At 40.6% G+C, this 21,558-nt stretch overlaps 1 protein-coding gene across 7 annotated transcripts in view; it reads right to left on the minus strand.

Annotated features, from left to right (window-relative positions):
• Arhgap17 (Rho GTPase activating protein 17) overlaps positions 1-21,558 on the minus strand; it is an 87,036-nt gene that overhangs the window by 15,546 nt on the left and 49,932 nt on the right. For 4 of the 7 annotated variants that reach the window (XR_001198889.3, XM_013141770.3, XM_013141772.3 and 1 more), the window contains exons 8-17: positions 20,644-20,712; positions 20,410-20,491; positions 15,502-15,629; positions 13,269-13,380; positions 12,604-12,685; positions 9,726-9,806; positions 7,815-7,928; positions 3,451-3,542; positions 2,057-2,213; positions 260-493 (exon numbers count right to left, since the gene is read on the minus strand). Coding sequence is in view for 6 of the 7 variants with exons in the window: in XM_013141770.3 (XP_012997224.1) it covers positions 260-493; positions 2,057-2,213; positions 3,451-3,542; positions 7,815-7,928; positions 9,726-9,806; positions 12,604-12,685; positions 13,269-13,380; positions 15,502-15,629; positions 20,410-20,491; positions 20,644-20,712 (1,151 nt within the window). In the remaining variant the exon portion in view is untranslated. The remainder of the gene's footprint in view (positions 1-259; positions 494-2,056; positions 2,214-3,450; positions 3,543-7,814; positions 7,929-9,725; positions 9,807-12,603; positions 12,686-13,268; positions 13,381-15,501; positions 15,630-20,409; positions 20,492-20,643; positions 20,713-21,558) is intronic. The other 3 variants (XM_063226691.1, XM_013141773.3, XM_063226692.1) reach the window with 2 other exon arrangements.

A 21,558-nucleotide genomic window follows, 5' to 3' on the forward strand; every position in this document is an offset into this window, starting at 1 on the left:
ACACACCTATTAGCCACCAAAGCAGCAGTGTGACAAAGAATGCAAACGAATGTTGCTTCCCTTAGCAAACAGAAATAGAAGCAAGCTATTTATAGTCTTTTTCCCACTCCCATCCTTTGCTAACCAAAGGAGTGAGAGCAAGTTGGTTCACTATATGCTGGAAGGAGCCTTTTGGCATAAGTCCCATGCCCAAAGGCCACCACCTGCAAAAAGGTTAAGGCATCTGGCCTCCACTGCCAGTAGAAATGGGCCTGCTTACCTGCTGTCACCTGGGCTTGGCCCTTGCTCCAGTATGCCTGCAGAGGAGGGGACAGCCCCACCCCCTGAACTGCTTTCAGCCCGAGAGCTCTGGGCAGGGGGCTCTGGGCCTGCTGGAGCCAAGGCGCTGCCATCTGTAGGCGGGAGTGGTGGCTGGAAAGCAGGGGATATGTGCTTTCTATTTAGAGTGCCACCCCGCCGGTGGGCCTGGAAGTCCATAAGCTTCACACCAAAGCTACAGAGAGAAGAAACAGTCAACACACCATGCAAGCTGACAACTGAGACAGAAGCTCACTGGGCCACACGTGTTAAAACTGAACAGGGACAGTCACCCAAATTGCCCAGCAAGCAGAGGAGTGGCAAGGACCATATAATTGTCATCCCCATTACCAAAGCAAGCAATTCAACCTGGCTTTAAACCTGAGCAAAAACAAATGGACGTGGTACTGATCAATGTCCTTGATCAACTGGGCGTGAGCAGCTGAAAGCAAACAGGCAGGCTTCATCTTGAATGACATTATATTGTTTTTTCCTACTACCTAATTCCCATCTCAAATCTGTGTTTGGAAAATGAGGTGAAAGCCAGTCCAAGGCTGACTGGTGACATGTTAGACCACCATCACACTGCCTCTTAATTCAGATAAAATATAAAAGAAGAAATCTGAAAGATACATAGGACTGGAAAAATAGCTGCTTTGGGGAAGGAGATGGTGGCTGGAGGACAGGAGGGAGGGAAGAGCTAAAGGAAAGAAAGGAACACAGCTCCCGGAGCTTGTCTTTACTGGGTCAGCTGGAAAACACTGAGAAGTGTGTGCCTGTTCTGACCAGACATGTAACGTTCTATCTGTAGCTTAAAACACAAGAAAGCTAATCTTTACACAAAGAATAATATTTATTAGGAGATACTACTGAATAGGTGCGTGAGGACTGGGAAAAGTGAAACCTATGGACAGAATAGATGTGAATTTCAGAGTGAGAAAACAGAAAAGTGAAGCATTTCCCTTTGCTAAGAGTAAGACCCGAAACAAACAAACACCTACACACCTCAATGTAAATCTTGATGATTAAAATGCGAGGTTGCTGTGTAGCTATAATATAAGCAAGTTCCAGGAATAATATTACATATATGCAAGAAAAGCATGTTACTTCAAACAGGCCTCAACTCCCACATTACTGGTGAGTACAGTGGCACTGCATCATACACACTGGACAGACTGGGATATGAAGCCATATATGGTCTTAATAATTCTTTTTTTTAAAATCCCACAAAGTTTCCACACAGAACTGCATCGAGATAGACTATGAAGTTCAACACAGCCATTTTTCTCTTCCACAATTGGCAAATATTAGCTTTCTCCAGCTAAACATTAAATTCAGTGGTTGGCTTCTACTGAGAGGCAATGTAATACCAAACTACATCCAAACAGTGTGAAGTATGAGTTGTTCTCACACACAGTACTGGAAGCCAAGTCCACTCTCGCCATTTTTCACTCTTACCTTCCGCCAATAAAACACACATAGGTGTGTGCGTATGCAGTGTACTGTGTATGATGTTATTCCACTGGGTGATGTTTCACAGAACATCACATAGCAGAGCTGGACGTGCATAGCATGATGTCAATTCACACGCTACAGAACTGCTTCATGGCCAGGTTAACGCTTGGAATGAACTTACAGCACAATTCCTACATTATCTGGGTATACTGGGGGACAATGAACTGGAACCAGATACCATGGGTCTAACATTCCTCTATGTGACATCTCCCGCTGCATTAGAAATGAATAGCTTTAAACACACCTCTCCTTCTTCACCAGGTCTCCTTCCATCACTGCCATGCTGGCTGGCCGCTTCCTCTCCTGGGTCCCCGAGTCAAAGTCATTTCCAGTGTGGGATGAGTGATTAGAATTCGGGGTACTAAGAGGTACAAATGCTTCTGATACATTAAATTCCACCTCTGCAAGAACAATTAGTGAGTGTGTGAGACATACAGCACAGGGGAGGGAGCTTGAAAATATCCCATTGGAATGGGGGTCTTCTTGCTCAGCTGCAGGCCCTTCTTCCTTCACAAGGGCAGCGCTAGGCACTCCCATCTGAAGAGTGGACTATTAACCCAGAGGCAAAGGAGAAATAAGAGACAGCAGAGGGGGAACAACTCAGAACACAAAGCACATAGTATTTCTGCTTTCTTTTTTGTGGGGAAGAAAACCCCTGAAATACAGAAGGGGACAATGAATGTAAAGTGCTTATTTGAAACATTAAAAATGTGAGGTACTTACACTTTGAAATAAAACAGAAATAAAAGACAACATGAAGGGCATACTTCCAAGAATCAGTGCCTGGAAGAAGAAAGTGTGGGTAGAAGGCTAACAGGCATCTATTATATCTTTTTAATGGGCAATAAACATGAAAGAGTCGTGATTCTTGAGTCCGGGAAGTGAATGTAAAAGATGAGCACAACCCCCGCATCAGAAAGCTTATGCTGCAGTGAGCAGGGCAGCTGGGCTACTCTAAGGGAAGCAGGGAAGGGAGGTCTGGACTCAACACTGCCCAACCGGTACCTCAAAAGGAGGCCCTGAAAATCTCCAAGGATCCCAGGTCTGCAACAAATGTACTCTGAAAACCGATCACTGATAGAATGACATCCTAATTTTCTGATACAGCTAACCCAGATCTTTACAAGTTGTCCCCAATCAACCCTTCCTTCCTTACCCTCTAACTTTGCACAAACACAACTACCTAGAGAGACGAAAAGCCCTCTTCCAAGAAGAGAACTTCTACATATTCAATGTTACTTTTTCTAAAAAGTAATTTATGGCTCCCTATTCCTAACACTGAGTTCATCAAGTCTTTTTCTACCCACCTAGTTTTCTATTTTCCCACATATCATAATTTATTTGTTATGTAGCTGCCTTCTCTAAGGAGCCAAGTTCCTCCAGGGAAGACAGTGTACCTCACCAGCAAGCACACAGCACCTAGTGGGTATTCAACGTGTATCGGCTGAGTGTGTTTTAGTGAAATTACATGAAATACAAAATGGTATGATTTTCATGATGCCAAAATGTGAGTGCAAATAAAAAAGCATTAAAAGTGAAGCTAACTATGGAATCATTGATAAATTTTATTCTTCAACAAGACTTTTTATACCACTATCCTATTGTTACAGCAGTCAGTGAACATGAAATGATGATTACCTTCAGGGAAGAACCAGTCAGCGTGCTGAATGATGGGTTCAATCACTGCGACTACATGTACAGAGGTGGCTGCTGCTATCTCAGCAAGGGTTCTGCAAAGCAAGTGTGCAAAATTAAAGTGCTTCCTCTAGGCTATCTCTAATATCCACAGGTTGGGGCAAGCCAATTCAGTTCCTTTTAAAGGATAAAATATTTAAAAACAGAAGGACAACGAAATCCTCAAGGTCCTAGGCTGGGTCTGGCAGCAATCACCCAGGGGAAAAATTACTCTGACCCACTATCACTCCTTCATCTGCAATGTGACAAACACTGTGTCTACTCCACACAAACACCCAGGAGCTCCACAACCAGTAAATAACATGTGTCCAAAAACCGGCTTTAAAATGGTTTGAAAGAAGGACTGGATTTTTCTGCTAGAAAAGAATCATACCTGGTATCTATATGCTAGGGCCCAAAATCACCATCACCTACTTTTGTCTTTAATATAACCAAGAGCAGACAATGTCACATGCCTCCAAAAAAAACATGGGCCCCGCATTCACACCACTGTCATACGTATATTCTGGTCCCAAAATGAGTGTTCAGAGGTTAAAAGTACCTGATGTCAGGGCTCAAAAGTAAGAAAATAATCATTACCCCTGTCACTAATTACTAATCTACCAGTTGAGAATCAATACCATCAAAGCAAATCACCTGCAAAACATCTGATGTTTACTGAATTATCTACTATTATGACTTTTATCTAGATGTCTACCCAAAGCCTCATGTGCTCACAGGTAGGGCTTTAGGAGATGATGGATGTGTGATACTGGATTAGTCCACTGATTGGTTTATAGTTATGTGTGATGTGAAGCCTTGTGGGAAGAGATTGGTCACTGTAGGTGTGGCCTGGAAGGATACATACATATATACATATATCTTCTTCTCCCTTAATCCTAATCACTGCTTCCTGCCCAATGTGCCATGAGCTTTCTCCTCTTCCATGCTACCCTACTTTGGATCCAGCCAACTATGGTCTGAAATCTTTACAAATCCTGAGCTAAAACAAACCTTTCCTTCTTTAACTTGTGGGTGGTCAAGTATTTTATCCAAACAAAAAAATAAGACATTTACCAACCTTTAGGTTCTCATTGAATTTACTTTATCATGAGGCTTTCTTATGAATGAGGACAATGAATTCCCATAGAACTTGCCCTCAGGTTTTTTTTTGTTTGTTTTTAAAATTTTATTTAAGGAGAAAAAAAAAACAGAAAAAGGGTACAAGTAATACAAAATTCAAAAAATAAACAGTAAGAAATCACTAGTTAATAGATTACATATTCTCATCTTAGAAATAATTGTTCAAGTTACAAAATTAAACCATATAAAGTGGACTTTCAAACAGTGAGACTGCAAACAGTTTTGTTCAATGATCCAACAAAACTCAGTAATATGGTTATCTATCTTATACACTTAAACATATATGCAGTTATAAACTTTAGAGCACTTTCTTTTCTTTTCTTTTCTTTTGTACAATGACAATTACACATTTGGGGTTTTATTATTCCCACAGTTCTTACTACTTTTTTTGAAGAGAGTAAAACCAAATGCGACATATCAGAACAGAGTCAGTCAAATCAAAAGGATGGACATAATAGATAATGTAAAAACAAAATACAAGGTGATCAACAATGGTTACCATACTGCCTCTTGCTATCTTAAGAATTGCCTATATCATCAGTTATAATAAAATTGAACAAAACAGTAAAGAATAAAACTAAAACATTGGAGACATTACAGGACTTTAAAAGAAGATAATAGTCAACTAGAATAGGCGTCACAATGAATCTTATTGTCTTCCCAGTTGTTGCCTATACTTTCGAACTTGGTACTACCAAGCTAAGCAGAATAGGGGACAATCAGTCAAAACAAGATGGTGAGGGCAATACAAGGTTTCAAATCAAGTTTAATAGGAAATCAAAGTAGGTTACTGTCATGTATCCTATTTTTTATTTTTCCCTTAAAAAGATAAAAATTAAAAAGTAAATAATTTAAAAAAGGAGATTGGATAAAAGAGCCCTCAGTTTTAACTACTCAAACCAACCTCTTTTCCCGTTATCACTCTGACCTGGCTTCTCACCAGAAAGTTATTACAATATTTTCATTTCTTGTTTTTGTTGTTGTTGTTTTTTTTTTTTTTTTTTTTGAGACAGGGTTTCACTATGTAGTTTAGGCTGGCCTCAGTCCCAAGTGCTAAGATTATAGGCTTATGCCATCAAGCTCATAACACAACATTTTCTAACCAAGGAAAAGGTCTAGTTAGGTCCCAGCTTAAAACACAAGCTGTCTGCAAATTATTCTTTGCAATATTTCTCCCATCTGGATTCTGGTCAGTCATCATGCTTTAGAATCATAGTGGACTGGGAAGGAACTGTTCAACCATGTTCTTTTCCATCTTTTTTTCTTTAAGAGATACAGTTTGGGTATTGATTTGCAAGATCTCTTTATGTATTCTGGAATTTTTGAAGAAACTCTTTCCTAATCTGTGAATTGCCTTTTGTTTAAGGTGACAGGAAAGTTTCTAGCTGTCAGAGAGCCAATCCTTCAATATTAAATGTATTGCTTTTTACATTTTTTATGCTTTGAAAATCCTTCCCAGCCCAAATACTCCTCTGCTATGTTTATGGGATCACTTTTAAAGTCTTTAGTCTGTCTGGAATTTATTTGCTGTAAGATATGATCTATGTAGTTAGTTTTGTACATCTACTTATTTTTAATTTTGCTTTTGATACCTATGATCCCTAACCTTATAACTACTTTCTGAAACAAGATTGGGCCCACAAGTTAATAAATGTAGTACTGACTTAAAAAGTCACCACTTTTTTTTTTTTTGGTACCAGGAATCAAACTCAGGACCTTGTGCTTGCCAGGAAGGCACTTATGCCACTGAGCTGTCTCCTTGGCCTGAGACACTACATTTTTAATGGAACTTGACTGGTTCATGATTTTGCAAAGGTGACTGGCAGCAAAGGAAGGCAGAGAACGATGACAGGTAAAGACACAGGCTTTTTGGCCAGCACCTGGATTCTAACACTTCCCTGCTATGCTACCTGAAGCAATTTACTTGTCCTTTTCAGATTCAGCATTCTCATCTGCAAAAATGAGAATAACAGTAATTCAAAAGGTGAGGGCCAAGATCATGCCCATGCCACTTGGCAATTTCCTTTAAGCTTTCCAGCTGATTCTCCTCCTTGTCCTTCTCCTATCAATGCCAACAAAGCATTGAAAGCATTTACTGAAAAGTAAGTTCCAAACACTTCAGCAAGACATGTGAGGTCTTTCATTATCTGGTCCTGATCTACCCAAATCCCATCTCCAAATTATTAGAGACTGCAAAATAAACACCTTAACACTAGAAACCAAGCCCTTCAGGCCTAAATGCCTTGGATCATCTGGGTGTCAGGAGTAGGAAACTTACCATGCACCAAGCGAAAAGCCCAGTGCAATTACTAAGCCATCGTTTGCCCTGAACTTCCCAGGCTGTATTACCTGTCTTCATGTCTGCTGCCCTTCCTCCTACATCAGTGATACAGAAGTAGAGCAAACTATGACACCCCAAAACATGGCCCTATAGCATATGGGTTAGTTAAAACATTTTTAAAAACAGCACATACAAGAAGAGTACCCTGTCTCTCCTTTTTCTTCTGAAAAGCAGGCGGTAAAAATGCCCTCCCCCAGCAGGAGAAGGGACGAGCATTTTTATCACCAGCAACAGGGTGTCGAGGTCAGTAGAAATCTATACCAACAAATCTTGCTACATTAATCCCTATCTTCCTAGTTACATTTCTATAATTAACAGCTCTGGCCCAAGTCCTTCTATGTTGTCTCACTATCACAATGTACACTTTTTGTCCAACTTAATATAAAAGTACTCAGCTCTCACTGCTTCTTTAGGTCTTCATTTTTCTATACGTGGTCCTACATATATACATACACATAAAAACCTGCCTGCCTTCTTCCTATTAGTCTGTTTTATGTCAATTTGATTCCCAGGCACAGCCAAAGACCCTAATTAAGGTGGTGGAGTTCCACTCCTTTACAGTGTCATACAGACCCACACACAGACATACATCAGTCTATCTTATTACTGTACTGAAGCCACTGAGGCGCCTACTGACTAAGAGCAGGGAGTTCCTTGAAGACAGAGACAATGTCTCATGTCTTTCTGTCACTAGTATCTGCAATAGCACTCAGCTCACATATGGAACCTTACAATGTCCACTGAATGGGAAAATCAACTTCAAAACACCATGTTATGCACCTTAAACCAGAACTTCTTGTGTCATGTTCCTACTCAAAACATGATGTTTGCAAAGACTACTCACCCTTCATTTTTGGCCCATAACAAGTTAGGGCCTAATACGATTGCAATGTTACTGGGAGTCATTTTATTAACGTCACTGGTCTGAGCGAGCTTTGCAAGGAACTTGATTAAATACCTGTGAAATAAAAAAGAACAGGGCATTTTCTCTGAAATAGCTGCAGCGATTTTCTCTTCACTGCCCAGTGCTCTATCTCCAATTGCTTAGGTGCTAAATACAGAGCTCATTAAACTAGAATCTACCTCAGATAAGGAACTTTATAAATTTCTTATACATTGTTTCAGAAAACAGATTAATGAGAGCTTAGAAAGAAAAAATAGCTCAAATGAAGATCAATCATTTAACCTCGATTTGCTATATATTCCTAATCTGTTTCTCCTGTATATCCTTTCTATGCCATCCCTAAATAAATTACAGTGTAACTAATTGTGGGCTCAATACATATTTAATATAAATATGCTGTTTAAAAAGGTTCAGCTACCTTGCTTAAAGGCAATTACATGAAAATGCTTTATATGTGATGATGAAAATATTCTATTTATCATATAAAATTTATCACATGCTCTGCTGCGTAAGTACAATAGTATAAAAAACACTAAGAACACAGCTATCAATAGGAAGCTGGTTAAATAGTTATAGTATATCCATATAGTAGAGTACTATGCCTCACAATAATTATTACACATTGATACAGGAAATCTCCAAGATGTATTAAGCAAAGAAATTAAGATGTTAAGCAAAGAAAGCAAAAGGGAAAATGATGTATATAATATATACCACCATCTGATATAAAAGTAGCCAGGTAAAAAGAATATGCATGCAGTACTGTCTGTACATATGTATGTATGTATTTTTGTAACCATTAACTCTTGCAGAGACAAAACACAAGAAAGTGAACACTGATTGTATCCCAGGAGAGAAAACAGGTGGCTGGGAGACGGAAAAGGAAGTTTTTCAATATATAGCTTTTGAATTTTGTTTTCTTTTGCAGTGCTGGGAACTGGACCCAGGACTTCAGTATGAAGTGTCCTTTGACATACGTGACCCACTTTTAAATTTCTGAACCATAGGAATGTATTCCAGACTTAAGAAAAAAAAAAATCAGCAAAAATTACAGACTAAAATAAATAAACCAAAAGGTAAAATCCCATTATACTAGGAATTATAAATGAGTTCCCACTGTAACACACTGGATAAGTAAGAGTATGTTTAATTCTAGGTTGGGTGTATTAAATTAGTCAATAAGAGACATTGCAAATACCAACCCACTCGTAAGACCAGGTTGATACTTAAGGCAGTGAAAAGGAGTAGATTAGCATAGTGAGAGTGACCAAGAATAAAGTTAAGGTCAGGTTATAGCCCCAGGCATAATACTCGTTTTTAAGTAAGTCCTCTTAGAAAATTTCCTGTTTGGTTTTAAATGTCTTTATTCTTTGGAGTCATCACTCCCCCTTTTCTCTATGCTTCTTCAAAGTTATATGTTAAGTCAATGTAAAAACAGTAGTTAAATTCCAGAAGGTTGTCTTTTGGTAAATTTTCTTAGAAATACAATTACTGACGAAAGTAATACAATCTTCGTAGTAGAATGACTAATGCTTTATTTATACGAAAGATAATACTGAAAGTATAACAGCTGGTTTACTTTGCAATTTACATGCTGGACAATTCAGACTTCAAACCTAGCATACCCAGCTATCTGCAAGACAATGTATATATTACTGCCAGATATGATACTGATACTTCATATGCACCACAATAATACACATAAATCCCACTCACAGCTGTATCATATTACTTTGTAAATGTGCCACGTATGCCTGAGTTAAATGGCCTCCTTGTTGGAATTAAACAGATTTTTATTCCAGAGTCACTGTAGCATGATAGCTCAATTTGCAGAATGCCAATCATACATACCTAAAGTTAACAAAATTGTGTGGTGGCAACTTCTGACATGTTCTCCATAAATCTTGAAGTTTTTTGTCTTGATCCTGCACACTGAGAAAAAATTGTTTATGAAATTTATTAGAATACTTTACCGATACCTGTAGTATCACATTTCTATATGGTGGTACCTTGGTTAAGAATTCAACCCTCTCCACAATTTTGGTTGCAAACTGAATTGGATGAGAACCAAATCACATTTTCCCATAAGGACAACGTTGAACAGAACCACTGAATCTGATCTGGTTGCTCTGGATCTGTGAAGCACAGAGTATCATGGTGGAGGAGGCATAGAGCACAGGAGGCCTGTTCATCTCATGACAGCTGGGAAACAGCGAGGAAGGGGCTTGGGACCAACTTACTAGGGATTGAAACTATGAGCCAAAATATACCTTTGCTCCTTTACGCTGATTTTTTCAGGTATTCTGTCATAGTGATGGAAAGCTAACTAAAACATTTGCTATATTAACATTGATGTCACCATTGGTGCTTTCCAAAGTTTAAAAAAAGCACAGATTTTAGAAATAAATAAATTGGGAGTCAAATTTCAACTAAATCTCTGTTTAATTTGAGCAGGTAGTTTCTCTCACCAAGACTCAGTTTCCTCATTTGCAAAACAGAGTAAGGGTGTTGGTTCTGTGGAATGATTTCAAAGCCTCAAGGGCATAATTATTTGAAGCTACCTAAATCAATGAACACTTGACACTAGAAAAAAGATACCACTGAAAATTCTGTCTAGAAAATGCACGTATCAATGCTGGCTTTGTGGAGCCCAGATACCTTCTTCCATGTGAGCCTGGCCACAGATCATTTGCCAAGTTCCCCCAAGCACCCAGACCTCCAGTATTCCCCTTTGATCTCAAGACTATTCAAAGCCTTTGGGCTGAGAAACCTATTTCTGTTGTGAGCAGTTAACCAAACTCTTGCACTTACAGAGATCCAACACACAAACTTGCAGAAATACCAGACAGAGAAACAGCAGATCCTGCAAAGCACAGACTGCTCTGCCCAGTAAGCAAAAGAGTGCTAGGAGCTGACCATACTCTGTGGTAAGGTACAGGACAGCTAAACGTACCCATACTTCACCAGGGTGGAGGCCCGGTTGGTACTTCACAACTACAGAAGCAACAGACCAACAGACAGAATCCTCTGTCATTGCATTTCCATCGTGTGAATAAAATCCGAGAAAAAGAGGAGGAAATACCTATTCTGACTCAGAATTCCAGAAGGTATAGCTCATCCTTGTCAGGCTTCAAGAGAGACCCATCCAGGCAGAAGGGTATGGTGGAGAAAAGCTCCTCACCACATGGCAACTGGCAAGCAGAGCTGTGAGAGCCAGAGGAAGGGGCCAGGGACAAGACAGATGCAGTCCCCAGTATCACCCATCACAACTCACTCTCTTCAACTAAGCCCCACTCCCTAAAATGTTCCACTCAATGCACCACTGGTGGTTCAAGCCAGTGGAAACTTGCTATTCCTTGGTGAACTACATAATGAATTCAAGACCAGCCTGAACTACAGAGCAAAACTCTATCCAAAAAAAAACTAAAAACAAAGATAAATAAAATTTGAAACAAAAAAACACCCAATGCTACAGTCATGTATGTACCACTGTGGTTCAAGCTGCCCAGCAGTGAGGCATAGAAATTAGAGCCTGGCTGATATGTTAATCCACTATTACAGTGAGAGCCCTTATGATCCAATTGCTTTCCAAAATTCCCACAAGAGGCTTTTCAGGAACATTTTAGATTTAAAATTATAACATCTCCTTTTACTGTCAGGGGAAAATTTTTAAGATTTAGAGAAGTAAAGGCCAGGAGGAAGAAAGGAAGTTACCCAAGGAAAGGAATCTGACAATCTTCTATCTGGACAGGATTGTCAGTACCATTTAACTCAAGCCCAAGCTAGGTCTAGTCTGTGTTCCAAAAATACCACAACTAAGAATTTGTCTCTAAACTTAAAACCCTCGCCACCTACCAGCACAACGTCTCTTGTTCCACAATTACAAAGAAAAACTCAGATCTAAACATCTGGATGAACTCAAAGCCTAAGGACATGACCAATGATCACAGGAGAAATGGCCTACAGCTCATCACAGCCTGATAGGAATGTGATAGCATCTGCAGATGGGGGAAGAAGATGGGAGCTGAGGAGTGGTTTGTTTTTGTCTCTTAGGATTTAGGAATTAGGTATCTAGGAGAAGTCAGTCACGATCAAGAGAGTAAGGATGGGGCACAGAAGCAACAAAGAGTGGAACACAGTTTTTGTGTCAGACGTGCCTGGGTCCACAGCTAGGTCTGCCAATTACTTGCTACTACCTTGACTGTGCTGCTTCCCATGCCCCAGTTTTGTCACCTATAAAGTACAATATCTGCCTCTTATTTAAGGATTACAGAAGGTAATGGGTCTAAAGAGTCGTACTGTTCTTAGCACACAGTAAATACTTAATTAGACTATTATTGTTAATAATGTCTTCATTATATTATTGCATAGCTAAGCTTGTAAGCTTGACAGCCACACTGCCACTCAGTTACAGTATCACACTTGTCTCCAGTTACAGGGCTTTCTTCAATATAAAGGAATTTGAGCTGAACCAATTCACTATTGTGGCTGCCACTGTGTATCTTCAAACATCTAAACCACAGGAATGTAAACTAATGCATAATCCATGACCCATTACACTATTAATGGTAACTCTCAATATGTTCATTCTAAAAGTAGATAGAATCCATATACATATTATTTAACAAATATACCATTTAAGTTATATATTGAGGGTAAAATAACTTACGAAAGGACACAGTATTTCATTGTTTCTTTTAACTTTTAAAACTCTGTATTTAAAACTTACCTTGCAACTTGTGTCCATTCTTCATACAGACTAAAAGTCATCAAAGGTTCAGGCAATTCCCGTAAATAGGACTTCAAAGCACCTGAAACCATGAATACTTTCTTTGAATATGAAATGGAATAATGCTGGAAATCTCTGGATATATTGTTTTGCAATGTGAAATTATCTCAATTACAATCTTCTAAACTGTACGAAACAAATCATAATCTGGCAGGAATGGTTAGGGATGGAACACTCACAAAAGACATTCAGTCTGCCTTACAAAAACACAATGAAAATAAAATTAGCTTTCAACAAAAAATAAAATTAGGTTTAAAATCCTCCTCTTAACAGACATCATTTCTTCAGGCAGACTTGGATTACAGTGTGAAAGGAGGGAAGAAATCCAAGAATTTCTCCAAAATACTTGCTCTGTAAATTACCTTCATCTTTACTTATTAATGGGTTGCAGTGGGGAGACACAAAACCAAAATCAAACAAAAAGAATAGACATCATGGGTATGTTTGTATTACAGTATACATTAGGGAATTTTATCAGAAAAAAAATTTGTTCCACCAATTAAACTTTTAATTAAAATTGGACTTTTAACTCACAATCTGTCAGAGACAGGACTGGCCCACCATTCTGAAGGCAGCTCAATTTGCAGAAATTCCTTTGGGCTCACCTGCCACAGCATGGGGGTCAGAATAGAATTCATCCAAGTGAGAAGTGGAGCAGTCCAAAGCCGCTTTCAGCTTCTTTAACTTGGAAGCACCAGCCCCGATTCGGAAAAGGCCCTAAAGACAATGAAAATCCATTAGCATAAAGGGCAAATTGGGAGTCTTTCATGAAACAGCAGAATCTGATGGAACTGTAGCACATCTCCATCTGCATCAGGGGTCACACTCCACAGTGCTGTGTGGGGGAAGAAAGAGGCCCAGACTCACACCTAGAGTACAGTGACTGGTATCTAGCAATCCATTTTAATCACTGCTAACTCTTGCCCTGTCCCTTTACTAAAATACCTGTCAGAACAGTATTATCAAAAAGCATTTTTTCTTCCACAAGATTTACACTTCTATAACACTGACTGCCATGGATTTTTTGTTAATTTAGGAATTTTTTAAAAAGTACTGACATCTTGTTTTTTTTCAGACAGGGTCTCAGTGTGTAGTTCAGGCTGGCCTTGTGCTCACTTTGTAGCCCAGGCTGGTCTTAAATTTGCAATGATCCTCCTGCCTCAGTCTCCCAAGTGCTGGGATTACAGGCATGCAAAAATATTGACATCTTAAGTATAATTGTTGGACAAGGCTGCTAATTACTTGCTCTGAATGTTCCAGGAAAAGGAGAGAAGAACATATGAAGGGTCCACCAAGACAGGTAGGAATATAAAGGATCTGAGTCAGGAGTTAAGACATCTTCAGTTTCCAGCAAAGTTAATCTATGCTTGGTTTCTCAACCTCAAGCTTTTTCGATATCAGCATGAAGTCTCAACCCAAGACATTTTAGGTTGGATGATTCTTTCTAGGGGGTGGGAAGGTATCCTGTACACTATAGGTTGTGTAGATCCTGGTCTGTTGAAGGTCAGGCTGTGTAAGGTTTAAGTTGCTGACCATGAAGGGACCTCTGGCTGTGTTCAAAAAGCTCATATTCACAGCCTCTGAAGGCATAAGACTGCATCTGAGGGGCCTGACACTCCCAGTTTCAGAGCAAAAACCTGTCTTCCTTAGAGATCAAATAGTTCTCTTAATTAACAAGATTCACTGCTTTACATGTCTTTGTTCTAACTTCTCAAGGCCATGCTCATTTTCTCAGGTTTTTGCTTCAGAGATGACCCCCACTTCTTATACTTCCCTGAACTGTAAAGAACCCAATAAATGCAAGTAATCCAGAGAAATCTTATCTTAGTTCCAATAGAATTCTGACCTTCTCAGACTCCCCACAAACCATATTTGCATTGTCTTTATTTAATCCTTTTCCATATACCCATATACTCATCTCTAAGATCCAGAGCCTGGTAAACTCCCTTTTTTTTGGTCCAGAGACCAGGACCTCACATTTGCCAAGTAGGCACCTGTGCTGCTGAGCTAAATCCCCAGCCCCAAGCCTGATAAACTCCTAATACTGGTCTTCACCTAATTATATGCCAGTACGGCCCTCTTGTCCCAGTTGTTATCATAACTGTCTTGAGGCTTTGCCAAATGTCTCCTAGAGTGAAAATGATCCAAGATGAAAGCTTCTGGGGTATTCCTTAATCTGAGTGTTGATTAGATGGTGAGTTTTAGGTTTGTGAGAATTTATCCAGCTGTTCACTTGCAATATGTATAATTTCCGTGAAGTATATTATATTCCAATAAACAATTTTCAAAAGGAAAAAATAGGCTTGCATTTTGATTCTGGCTGTGACCCAGTATTGAACTCCTTGTTTGCTGACTTCCTTATCCGTACAAGAGGAAGAAGAACTGCCCTGCTTGATTCAAGGGATTTTTGGGGGGTGAAAGGGGTAAGAGGTTGTAAAATAAAGTATACAAATGCACAGTCTTCAAAAAAATTTGCATAACACTATGCAAATGTATGAATCATGCCACAGATACTTACTATTAAACACTAAAGCTCATAGAGCTTTAGTAAAACTAAAACTCATAGAGGCTCTGATCCAATAATGCATCATGAAACCCACTGTTATAAGTCAGAGCTTAAAATGAAATACAAAGATCAGAGTATACTACCAGTAGTGAATACTCTGAAGCCTACTTCATTGTACACACAGGCTCTCATTAATGAAATGCTGGTCTTGGTGACAGAAGTCTGAAAACCACTGGGCTACGCAATGCAACTGTGTGTGCAATACAGGTGGGGTGGGCTGGGCAGAGAAAGGGCACAGAGATATGCACACGAGCCCCTGAGGTGCCCCTTACCTCTTCCTTCATGCCGGTCTCCAGGAGCAGCATGACACAGGCCTCAATGGGAAGTGCAATCTCCCTCCCACTTCGCTTCAGGTGTTCTTCCAAAGGCGTCCCAAAGGCTGGCTTTTCCGCCCACTTATCTGCAGTGGCAAACTGGTCAGTAAAATACCTGACAACTTCATGCATCACCACAATACTTTCTCCCCAAACTACCAAAGAGGATTTTCTAGCAGATTGGTAACTGAGGCTTTGGGCAAAGGGCAGACATCTGTACTACTGGCTTTTGTTATTCACTGTTCACTGAAGCACAGACTATGCAACAAGCTGGGACATTCACTGGTGAAACAGAAAGCGCTAAGCGTACCCCTCCTGACCACCCAACTCCAGCTGGAGCAGAAGCGGCAGTAAAGCTCCACACCTGCAAAATTCGCCATCACAGGCATGGGGCCTGCGGCCTTGTTTAAAACACAGGATGCAACTGAGTACAGTGTTCGCATTGAAAGAAATTTATTCTAGCCATGCAAAGCAGCACTGGCTTCCTAAAGGACAAGAAAGAGCCTCCTTTGAAGTGGAAATAGAAATAATTTCTTAACATTTCAAACACAAGTCAAGCATTTGTCATGTAAGACTGGGGTCAAGGTAAGCACGTAACAGAAGCAACACCTCTGTGACATGCAGAATGTCCCATCCCCAAACAGGCCCCAAAACTTTGAGTAGAGAAAAAAGCCCCCAATAAAACACAGAATCTGCAGGTCCTGAGCAGCTCAGGCAGAAAGTTGTGATGACAGCGGTAAAGCAGCACCTTACTTCTTCCAGATCATACACCTAGCTTTGTTCCATGAAAGGCAATGCTTAGCACAAAGGTATATAATAAAGCTGTCCAACAGAAGAATGTAGAAAATGGATACACTGAAAGAAAATGCGAAGCACATGGCTGGGTTTGGTCTGACTGTGGGAACTGCACTGCAGAGATCTAGTGCTAAAGTGTACAGAAGCCAAAGAGGCAAAAACAGCTGGTGGAAAACACTCCGAGACAAAAATTCTGTCCTGTCCATCCCCAAAGGAGTGCACATTCTTCTGTGCACCTCTGAAGGACACTGTCCTTCAACCATTCTGCTCCTGGAAGCCTGGATTGAAGCAGGCAACCCCAACCCTACTGTGTCCTCTTCTACTCTCCCTTCCTAATGGCAGGAGGCCAGGGCCCACCACACAGTTTGCGGACATCAAAATCCCACAAGTCTAGGGGCCTAAGAGCTCACAAGAAGTTAAAAACTGATGGAAAGAGCAGTGAGTAAAAAGACTAGAGAAAGGGCTGAGGGGAATGGAGGTGGTGGACAAAAACAGAGCACACTTCTTCAGCTGTGGCTCAGCCCCAGTCCAGTGGAATTTCTCACAGAAAAAGCAGCTGGGGCCTGGCCCTTTCCAGAAAACAGGGCTCTGTGACAGGCCTCTTACAGGCCAGATCTTATCTGAAATACTTTATTATCCCTTTCATCTAAAGCAATGATTCTGAACACAGGGCAAGAGGCCTGTGACCCTTCCCTTAAGGGACACATCAGAATCACTCAGGAGAATTCTACCACAACACATGCCATCACCTCCACCACATATTTGACCTTGAGATCCTAGAAGGTCATACTTCAATTGTCTGCTTTCTAACAAGAACTACCTTGATGCAGTCTTGGCCAAGGGAACAAGTGAAAACCACTGACCTAGAGACAATTCCTAAGGCAAACTCTACTTCAAATGCTGGCTTCTTGAATAACAGACCTACTATGTGCCAAGCCCACTACACGCAGTGGGCACACCAAGTTCATACGGACCCCACCCTCAATATGAGAGCAAATGAATGGTGAAGGAAATACAAGGCATCCACATTAACATATAACAGTCGCTGACAAGACAGACAAGACATGTTTGCTACATCACAGCAGGTAAATGGTATAGGCAAGGGCCGCAAACCCAATTATCTTTAGGGGTCGGAAAGCGGTCACTGGGGCATGAATCAGGTCAGGAGCCTCTGGTCTACAAGAGGCAGCTTCCTCTTTGGATCACTTGGGAAGAAGACCTGGTGTCACCCATCTTCTAAACTATATTTTGGTTTTGTTTTGGTACTGGGAATGGAACTCATGACCTTGAGCTTGCCAGGCAGGCACTTACTTATGCCTCTTAGCTAAATCCCCAGCCTAAACTTAAAAGAAGCCACAAATCAGGATTATTACATAAAAGCATGTAAATAATGCTTTTAAATAATGATATAATTTTTTAAAAAATTCTTAATGATATATGGCTGTGTGCAACTTCTGGTGTAGACTACTGATGCAAGAACAATTCAGGCTGCAAAGAGTTCACTGCTGGTTTCAGTCATCGGAGAAGGCTTTTCTAAGGAAGTGAGTTTGAAGAGAGTCTCGTGAGACTGATAGGATCAACAGGCCAAGAAGCAGGCAAGCACATCTGTGGGGAGCAACAGGCTGAGAAAAGATCAGGAGTCATGAGTCTAGAAACTTACTCTATCCCACAGCCCTCGCACAAGGCGACAAGAGCATGAGGAGGTGGAGGAGGCAGCAGGGACAGGGAGGAAGACAGAGTGCTGGGAAAAATGCAAGAACCTGGCAACAGGGATGAGAGATGAAGGGGAGACAGCCCTGAAGTTTCAAAGCACTAGAGTGACAAGGAAGAAATTCAACAGTTGGCACGGGGATTATGAGGGGTGTGCTGTGTAAGATCCCTGAAGTAGAAGGTGAGGCCACACCAAGGGACACAAGTGAGAAGGGAAAGTCAAAACAAGAGAGGTCCAGGGGAAAGAGGAGGAGGAAACCAGGAAGTGAGAACACAGGTGTGAGAATAGACCTCAGAAAAAAGGTAGACTTCTGGAGCAGGGACAGAACTAGAAAAATGCAGAGTTCTAACAATAAAAGAAGACAAGTGAAATGATGGTGGGAAAAAAAAAAAGTAAGGAGGAAGAGATGACTTAGGCCACATCAAATACCAGTTTCTGGCAAGACGTCACTTGGTCCTTTGGAAATTGTAGTGGGCAAGGGACAGACTGTATATAGAAACCAGACTGCAAAGCAGTGGTGGAAAGGTGGTCAAACCATAGAGGTGGAAAGGAATCACCCTAACAGCCTCCCAGAAAACTGAAAGCAATGGAGATTAAATGCAGCCACGGGGGAGTAGGGGGGCGGGGGAGCAGTCAACAGTACCAAGGCAGGATGACAACCAGAGGTGGGAGGCAGTGATTTCCAGCTCAGGGAAGGGGTGACCATAGAACCTGGACCACACACTCCAGCTCTCCTGTTCCATTCTGAACACTTCCCTGTGCCCAGGACTTACTGATGTATTTCTCTAGGGAAAATAGCCGTGAGAAAAATGTAGAATGGGGCTGCCAGAAACGCAATCTTCTCTTATCTTTGCTTATTAGCCCAGTCTTCCCAATCAGATTTGAGGCCACCAAAGACTAAAACAATGAGGTCTACTATTTTGCTTCACACAGGGCCCAACCCACAGTGAGTTCCTGTCTTAGCGCTCTGGCAAGAGTCTGCTCCCTGGAAGGCTGAACGTCTACTACTGTGACTCAATATCATTAAACGTAAGGGATTTGAGCAACCATGAAATGAAATAGACAAGGGCAGCTTGTCCTAGGAAGAATGAGACACACTATACCTGACACTGCTGAAGACCTGATTATGTAGTCAGGCAAGAGAATTGTCTTTCATAATCCAAAATGTTTCAGGCACCAGATCCTGTTAGATCCTCCAAAAATTTAGGGAAAAAGACATGGCATTCTTGAGGGTCCAAGTGTGCACACATCCATAGAACACCACACACCCACCTACCCTCCTTCATGATTACATGGTCACCACACTTGGCCTCCCAGCCTGAGCCCCTTTCAGCTCAAAGGCAGTGGTTCTGCAGGGGGGAACCTAAGCAAGCTCCAAATCACAAGGAACAATGACAGCTGGTCCCTGGTATAGGAGGGGTCCTCACCCAGATTCAACCAACTGCCCATTAAATTTAGGAAAAAAAAAAGCCCTGTACTGACCATGTACAAATTTCATTTTCTTATCATTATTCCCTAAACAACACTATGTAACACCTGATTTATGTGGCATTTACATTGTACTATATAAGTAGTCCAGAGATGACTTAAAGTACTGAAGAATGTGTGTTGGTTATATGCAAATACTACACTATTTTACACAAGGGACTTGAGCAACCCAGGATTCTGGTATCCACAAAGGGTCCTGAAACCAAGATCTACTAAGCAACAACTAATATGCTACTAGACCCAAAGACGACAAAACAATTTCTTCCTCAGTAACTTCTGCTAGTGTCCGCTGGTAAACACCCAGTGATAAGTCACAGAGAAATAGAATCAAAAGCTTTCAGGAAGGGGAAAAATTGCTTGAATACAGTGAGTAAAACATCAGTACTTAAGACAAGGATAGGTCTGAAAGAAGTGGCTATGGTCATGTGATTCAATACTATTATTAAGTGACTGATGATAGGACATCAGTGACTGGCTTGTAAAATTTTCCTCTGAAAAGTCTAAATTGTGTCCTCTAGAATGGATGCTCTCAGAGTCACAGGGAAAAACTTCAGCCCTGTGGAATAAATAACTGATTTGGAAAGGGATATTAGATGCTAGAATTTTCAAGTCCATAAAAGTAAAAATTCCCACAGGGGCCAGTTTTCCCTTCAACTGCAGGTCTCAGAAGAACTGCAAATGTTCCATTAGTGTGTTAATTTGGGTTTGGAAAAAGTTAGAGAATGCAGCAAGAACGATGAAACTGTGCTGGGAACTAGTACCCTGGTAGGCAGAGGCTATCCGAAGGAAACGCATGCAAGAGTCAGAGCGAAGAAGAAAGGCAGAGGGGCAGAGCAAGAAGGCAGCATCGGCCAGCACACAGGTTACGTTACCTTGATGGGCTCGCATTTCGGGAAGGGCCTTTTCTAAGACTGCTAATGCTTTTCTATGGTAATCTGCTTGGGCTTCTAATAACTGAGAACAGACCCACATTCAAAAACAAAAGTAACGTTAGCGTCAGATGGACACACATACAATGGGAGCAAAACTAAAACTCTTTTGCAAAAAAGCTAAAGTGATTCAATATTTTACAATGTGTTAACACTCTGTCAAAGGAAGGTGCTCACCGTAACAAAAAATTTGCCGTATTCCCCTTCTTTGGCCATGAAGTTGTACATGTCTGCAGCGAGCTGATCCTGGGGAAGTAGAGAAGACTATTAAAAAGAAGGCCATTAAAAAGAAGTGAGAGATAAATGCATCTTCTTACATCAAACATGATAAAAACAGCTCCGGATGAAATGTCTAGCAACTGAAAAGCAGTGTGTTAGCACAGGCATATAATTCCAGCACTCTGAGAGGCTGAAGCAGGAGGACCCAAGTTCGAATTCCACCTGGGCATATTAATGACTTAGCAAATGAGTGATTTAACCAATTAAAACAAATTAACATAAAAAAATTTATTTTTCTTAAAATTAAAAATAAAAACAGAATGGTCTGTTGTTATATCTCTAAACCCCCTCAAAAAAAAAATATTTTTCAAGTAAGAGCTGATTAATAGTGATCTGGAAGAGACAGCTAGTGGCAGCACAAATCCACCCAAAAAGAAGTCTTTACTCAAAGAGGAAATAGCTACTGAACCAGAAGATACAGCTACGAGTATCCCCAAGAAAAGAAGAAAATTTTCTTCCAAGGAACAGCCAGGCAGCAGTGGGCCTGAAAAGGCTGCTGCTAGCAAAGGAAGTGTCAAGAAAAAGAAAACGCTTCAAAGACCATCCCAGGGAGATGAGCATGGACATTCCCCAGGGGTGGGAGTGGGTGTTCCCCAAGGTGACATTTTCCATCCCATGCTCTAAATCCTGGTCAATAAAAACAAATCCATAAATAAATAAACAAACAAACTTTAAGCATAAAAGTATGGCTCTATAAGTTCAGTTTTAATTTCTACATAATATAGTTTTAAACAGTTCAGCTAATAGATCAAGATTTACTCTCTTGAAGAGGGAATTATTGTACAACCTGAATACACTAAAATATAACATTCC

Source organism: Cavia porcellus, unplaced genomic scaffold (genome assembly GCF_034190915.1).
Source record: "Cavia porcellus strain 051 isolate PalLab524CR breed Dunkin Hartley unplaced genomic scaffold, mCavPor4.1 scaffold_16, whole genome shotgun sequence".
Lineage (NCBI taxonomy): Eukaryota > Metazoa > Chordata > Mammalia > Rodentia > Caviidae > Cavia > Cavia porcellus.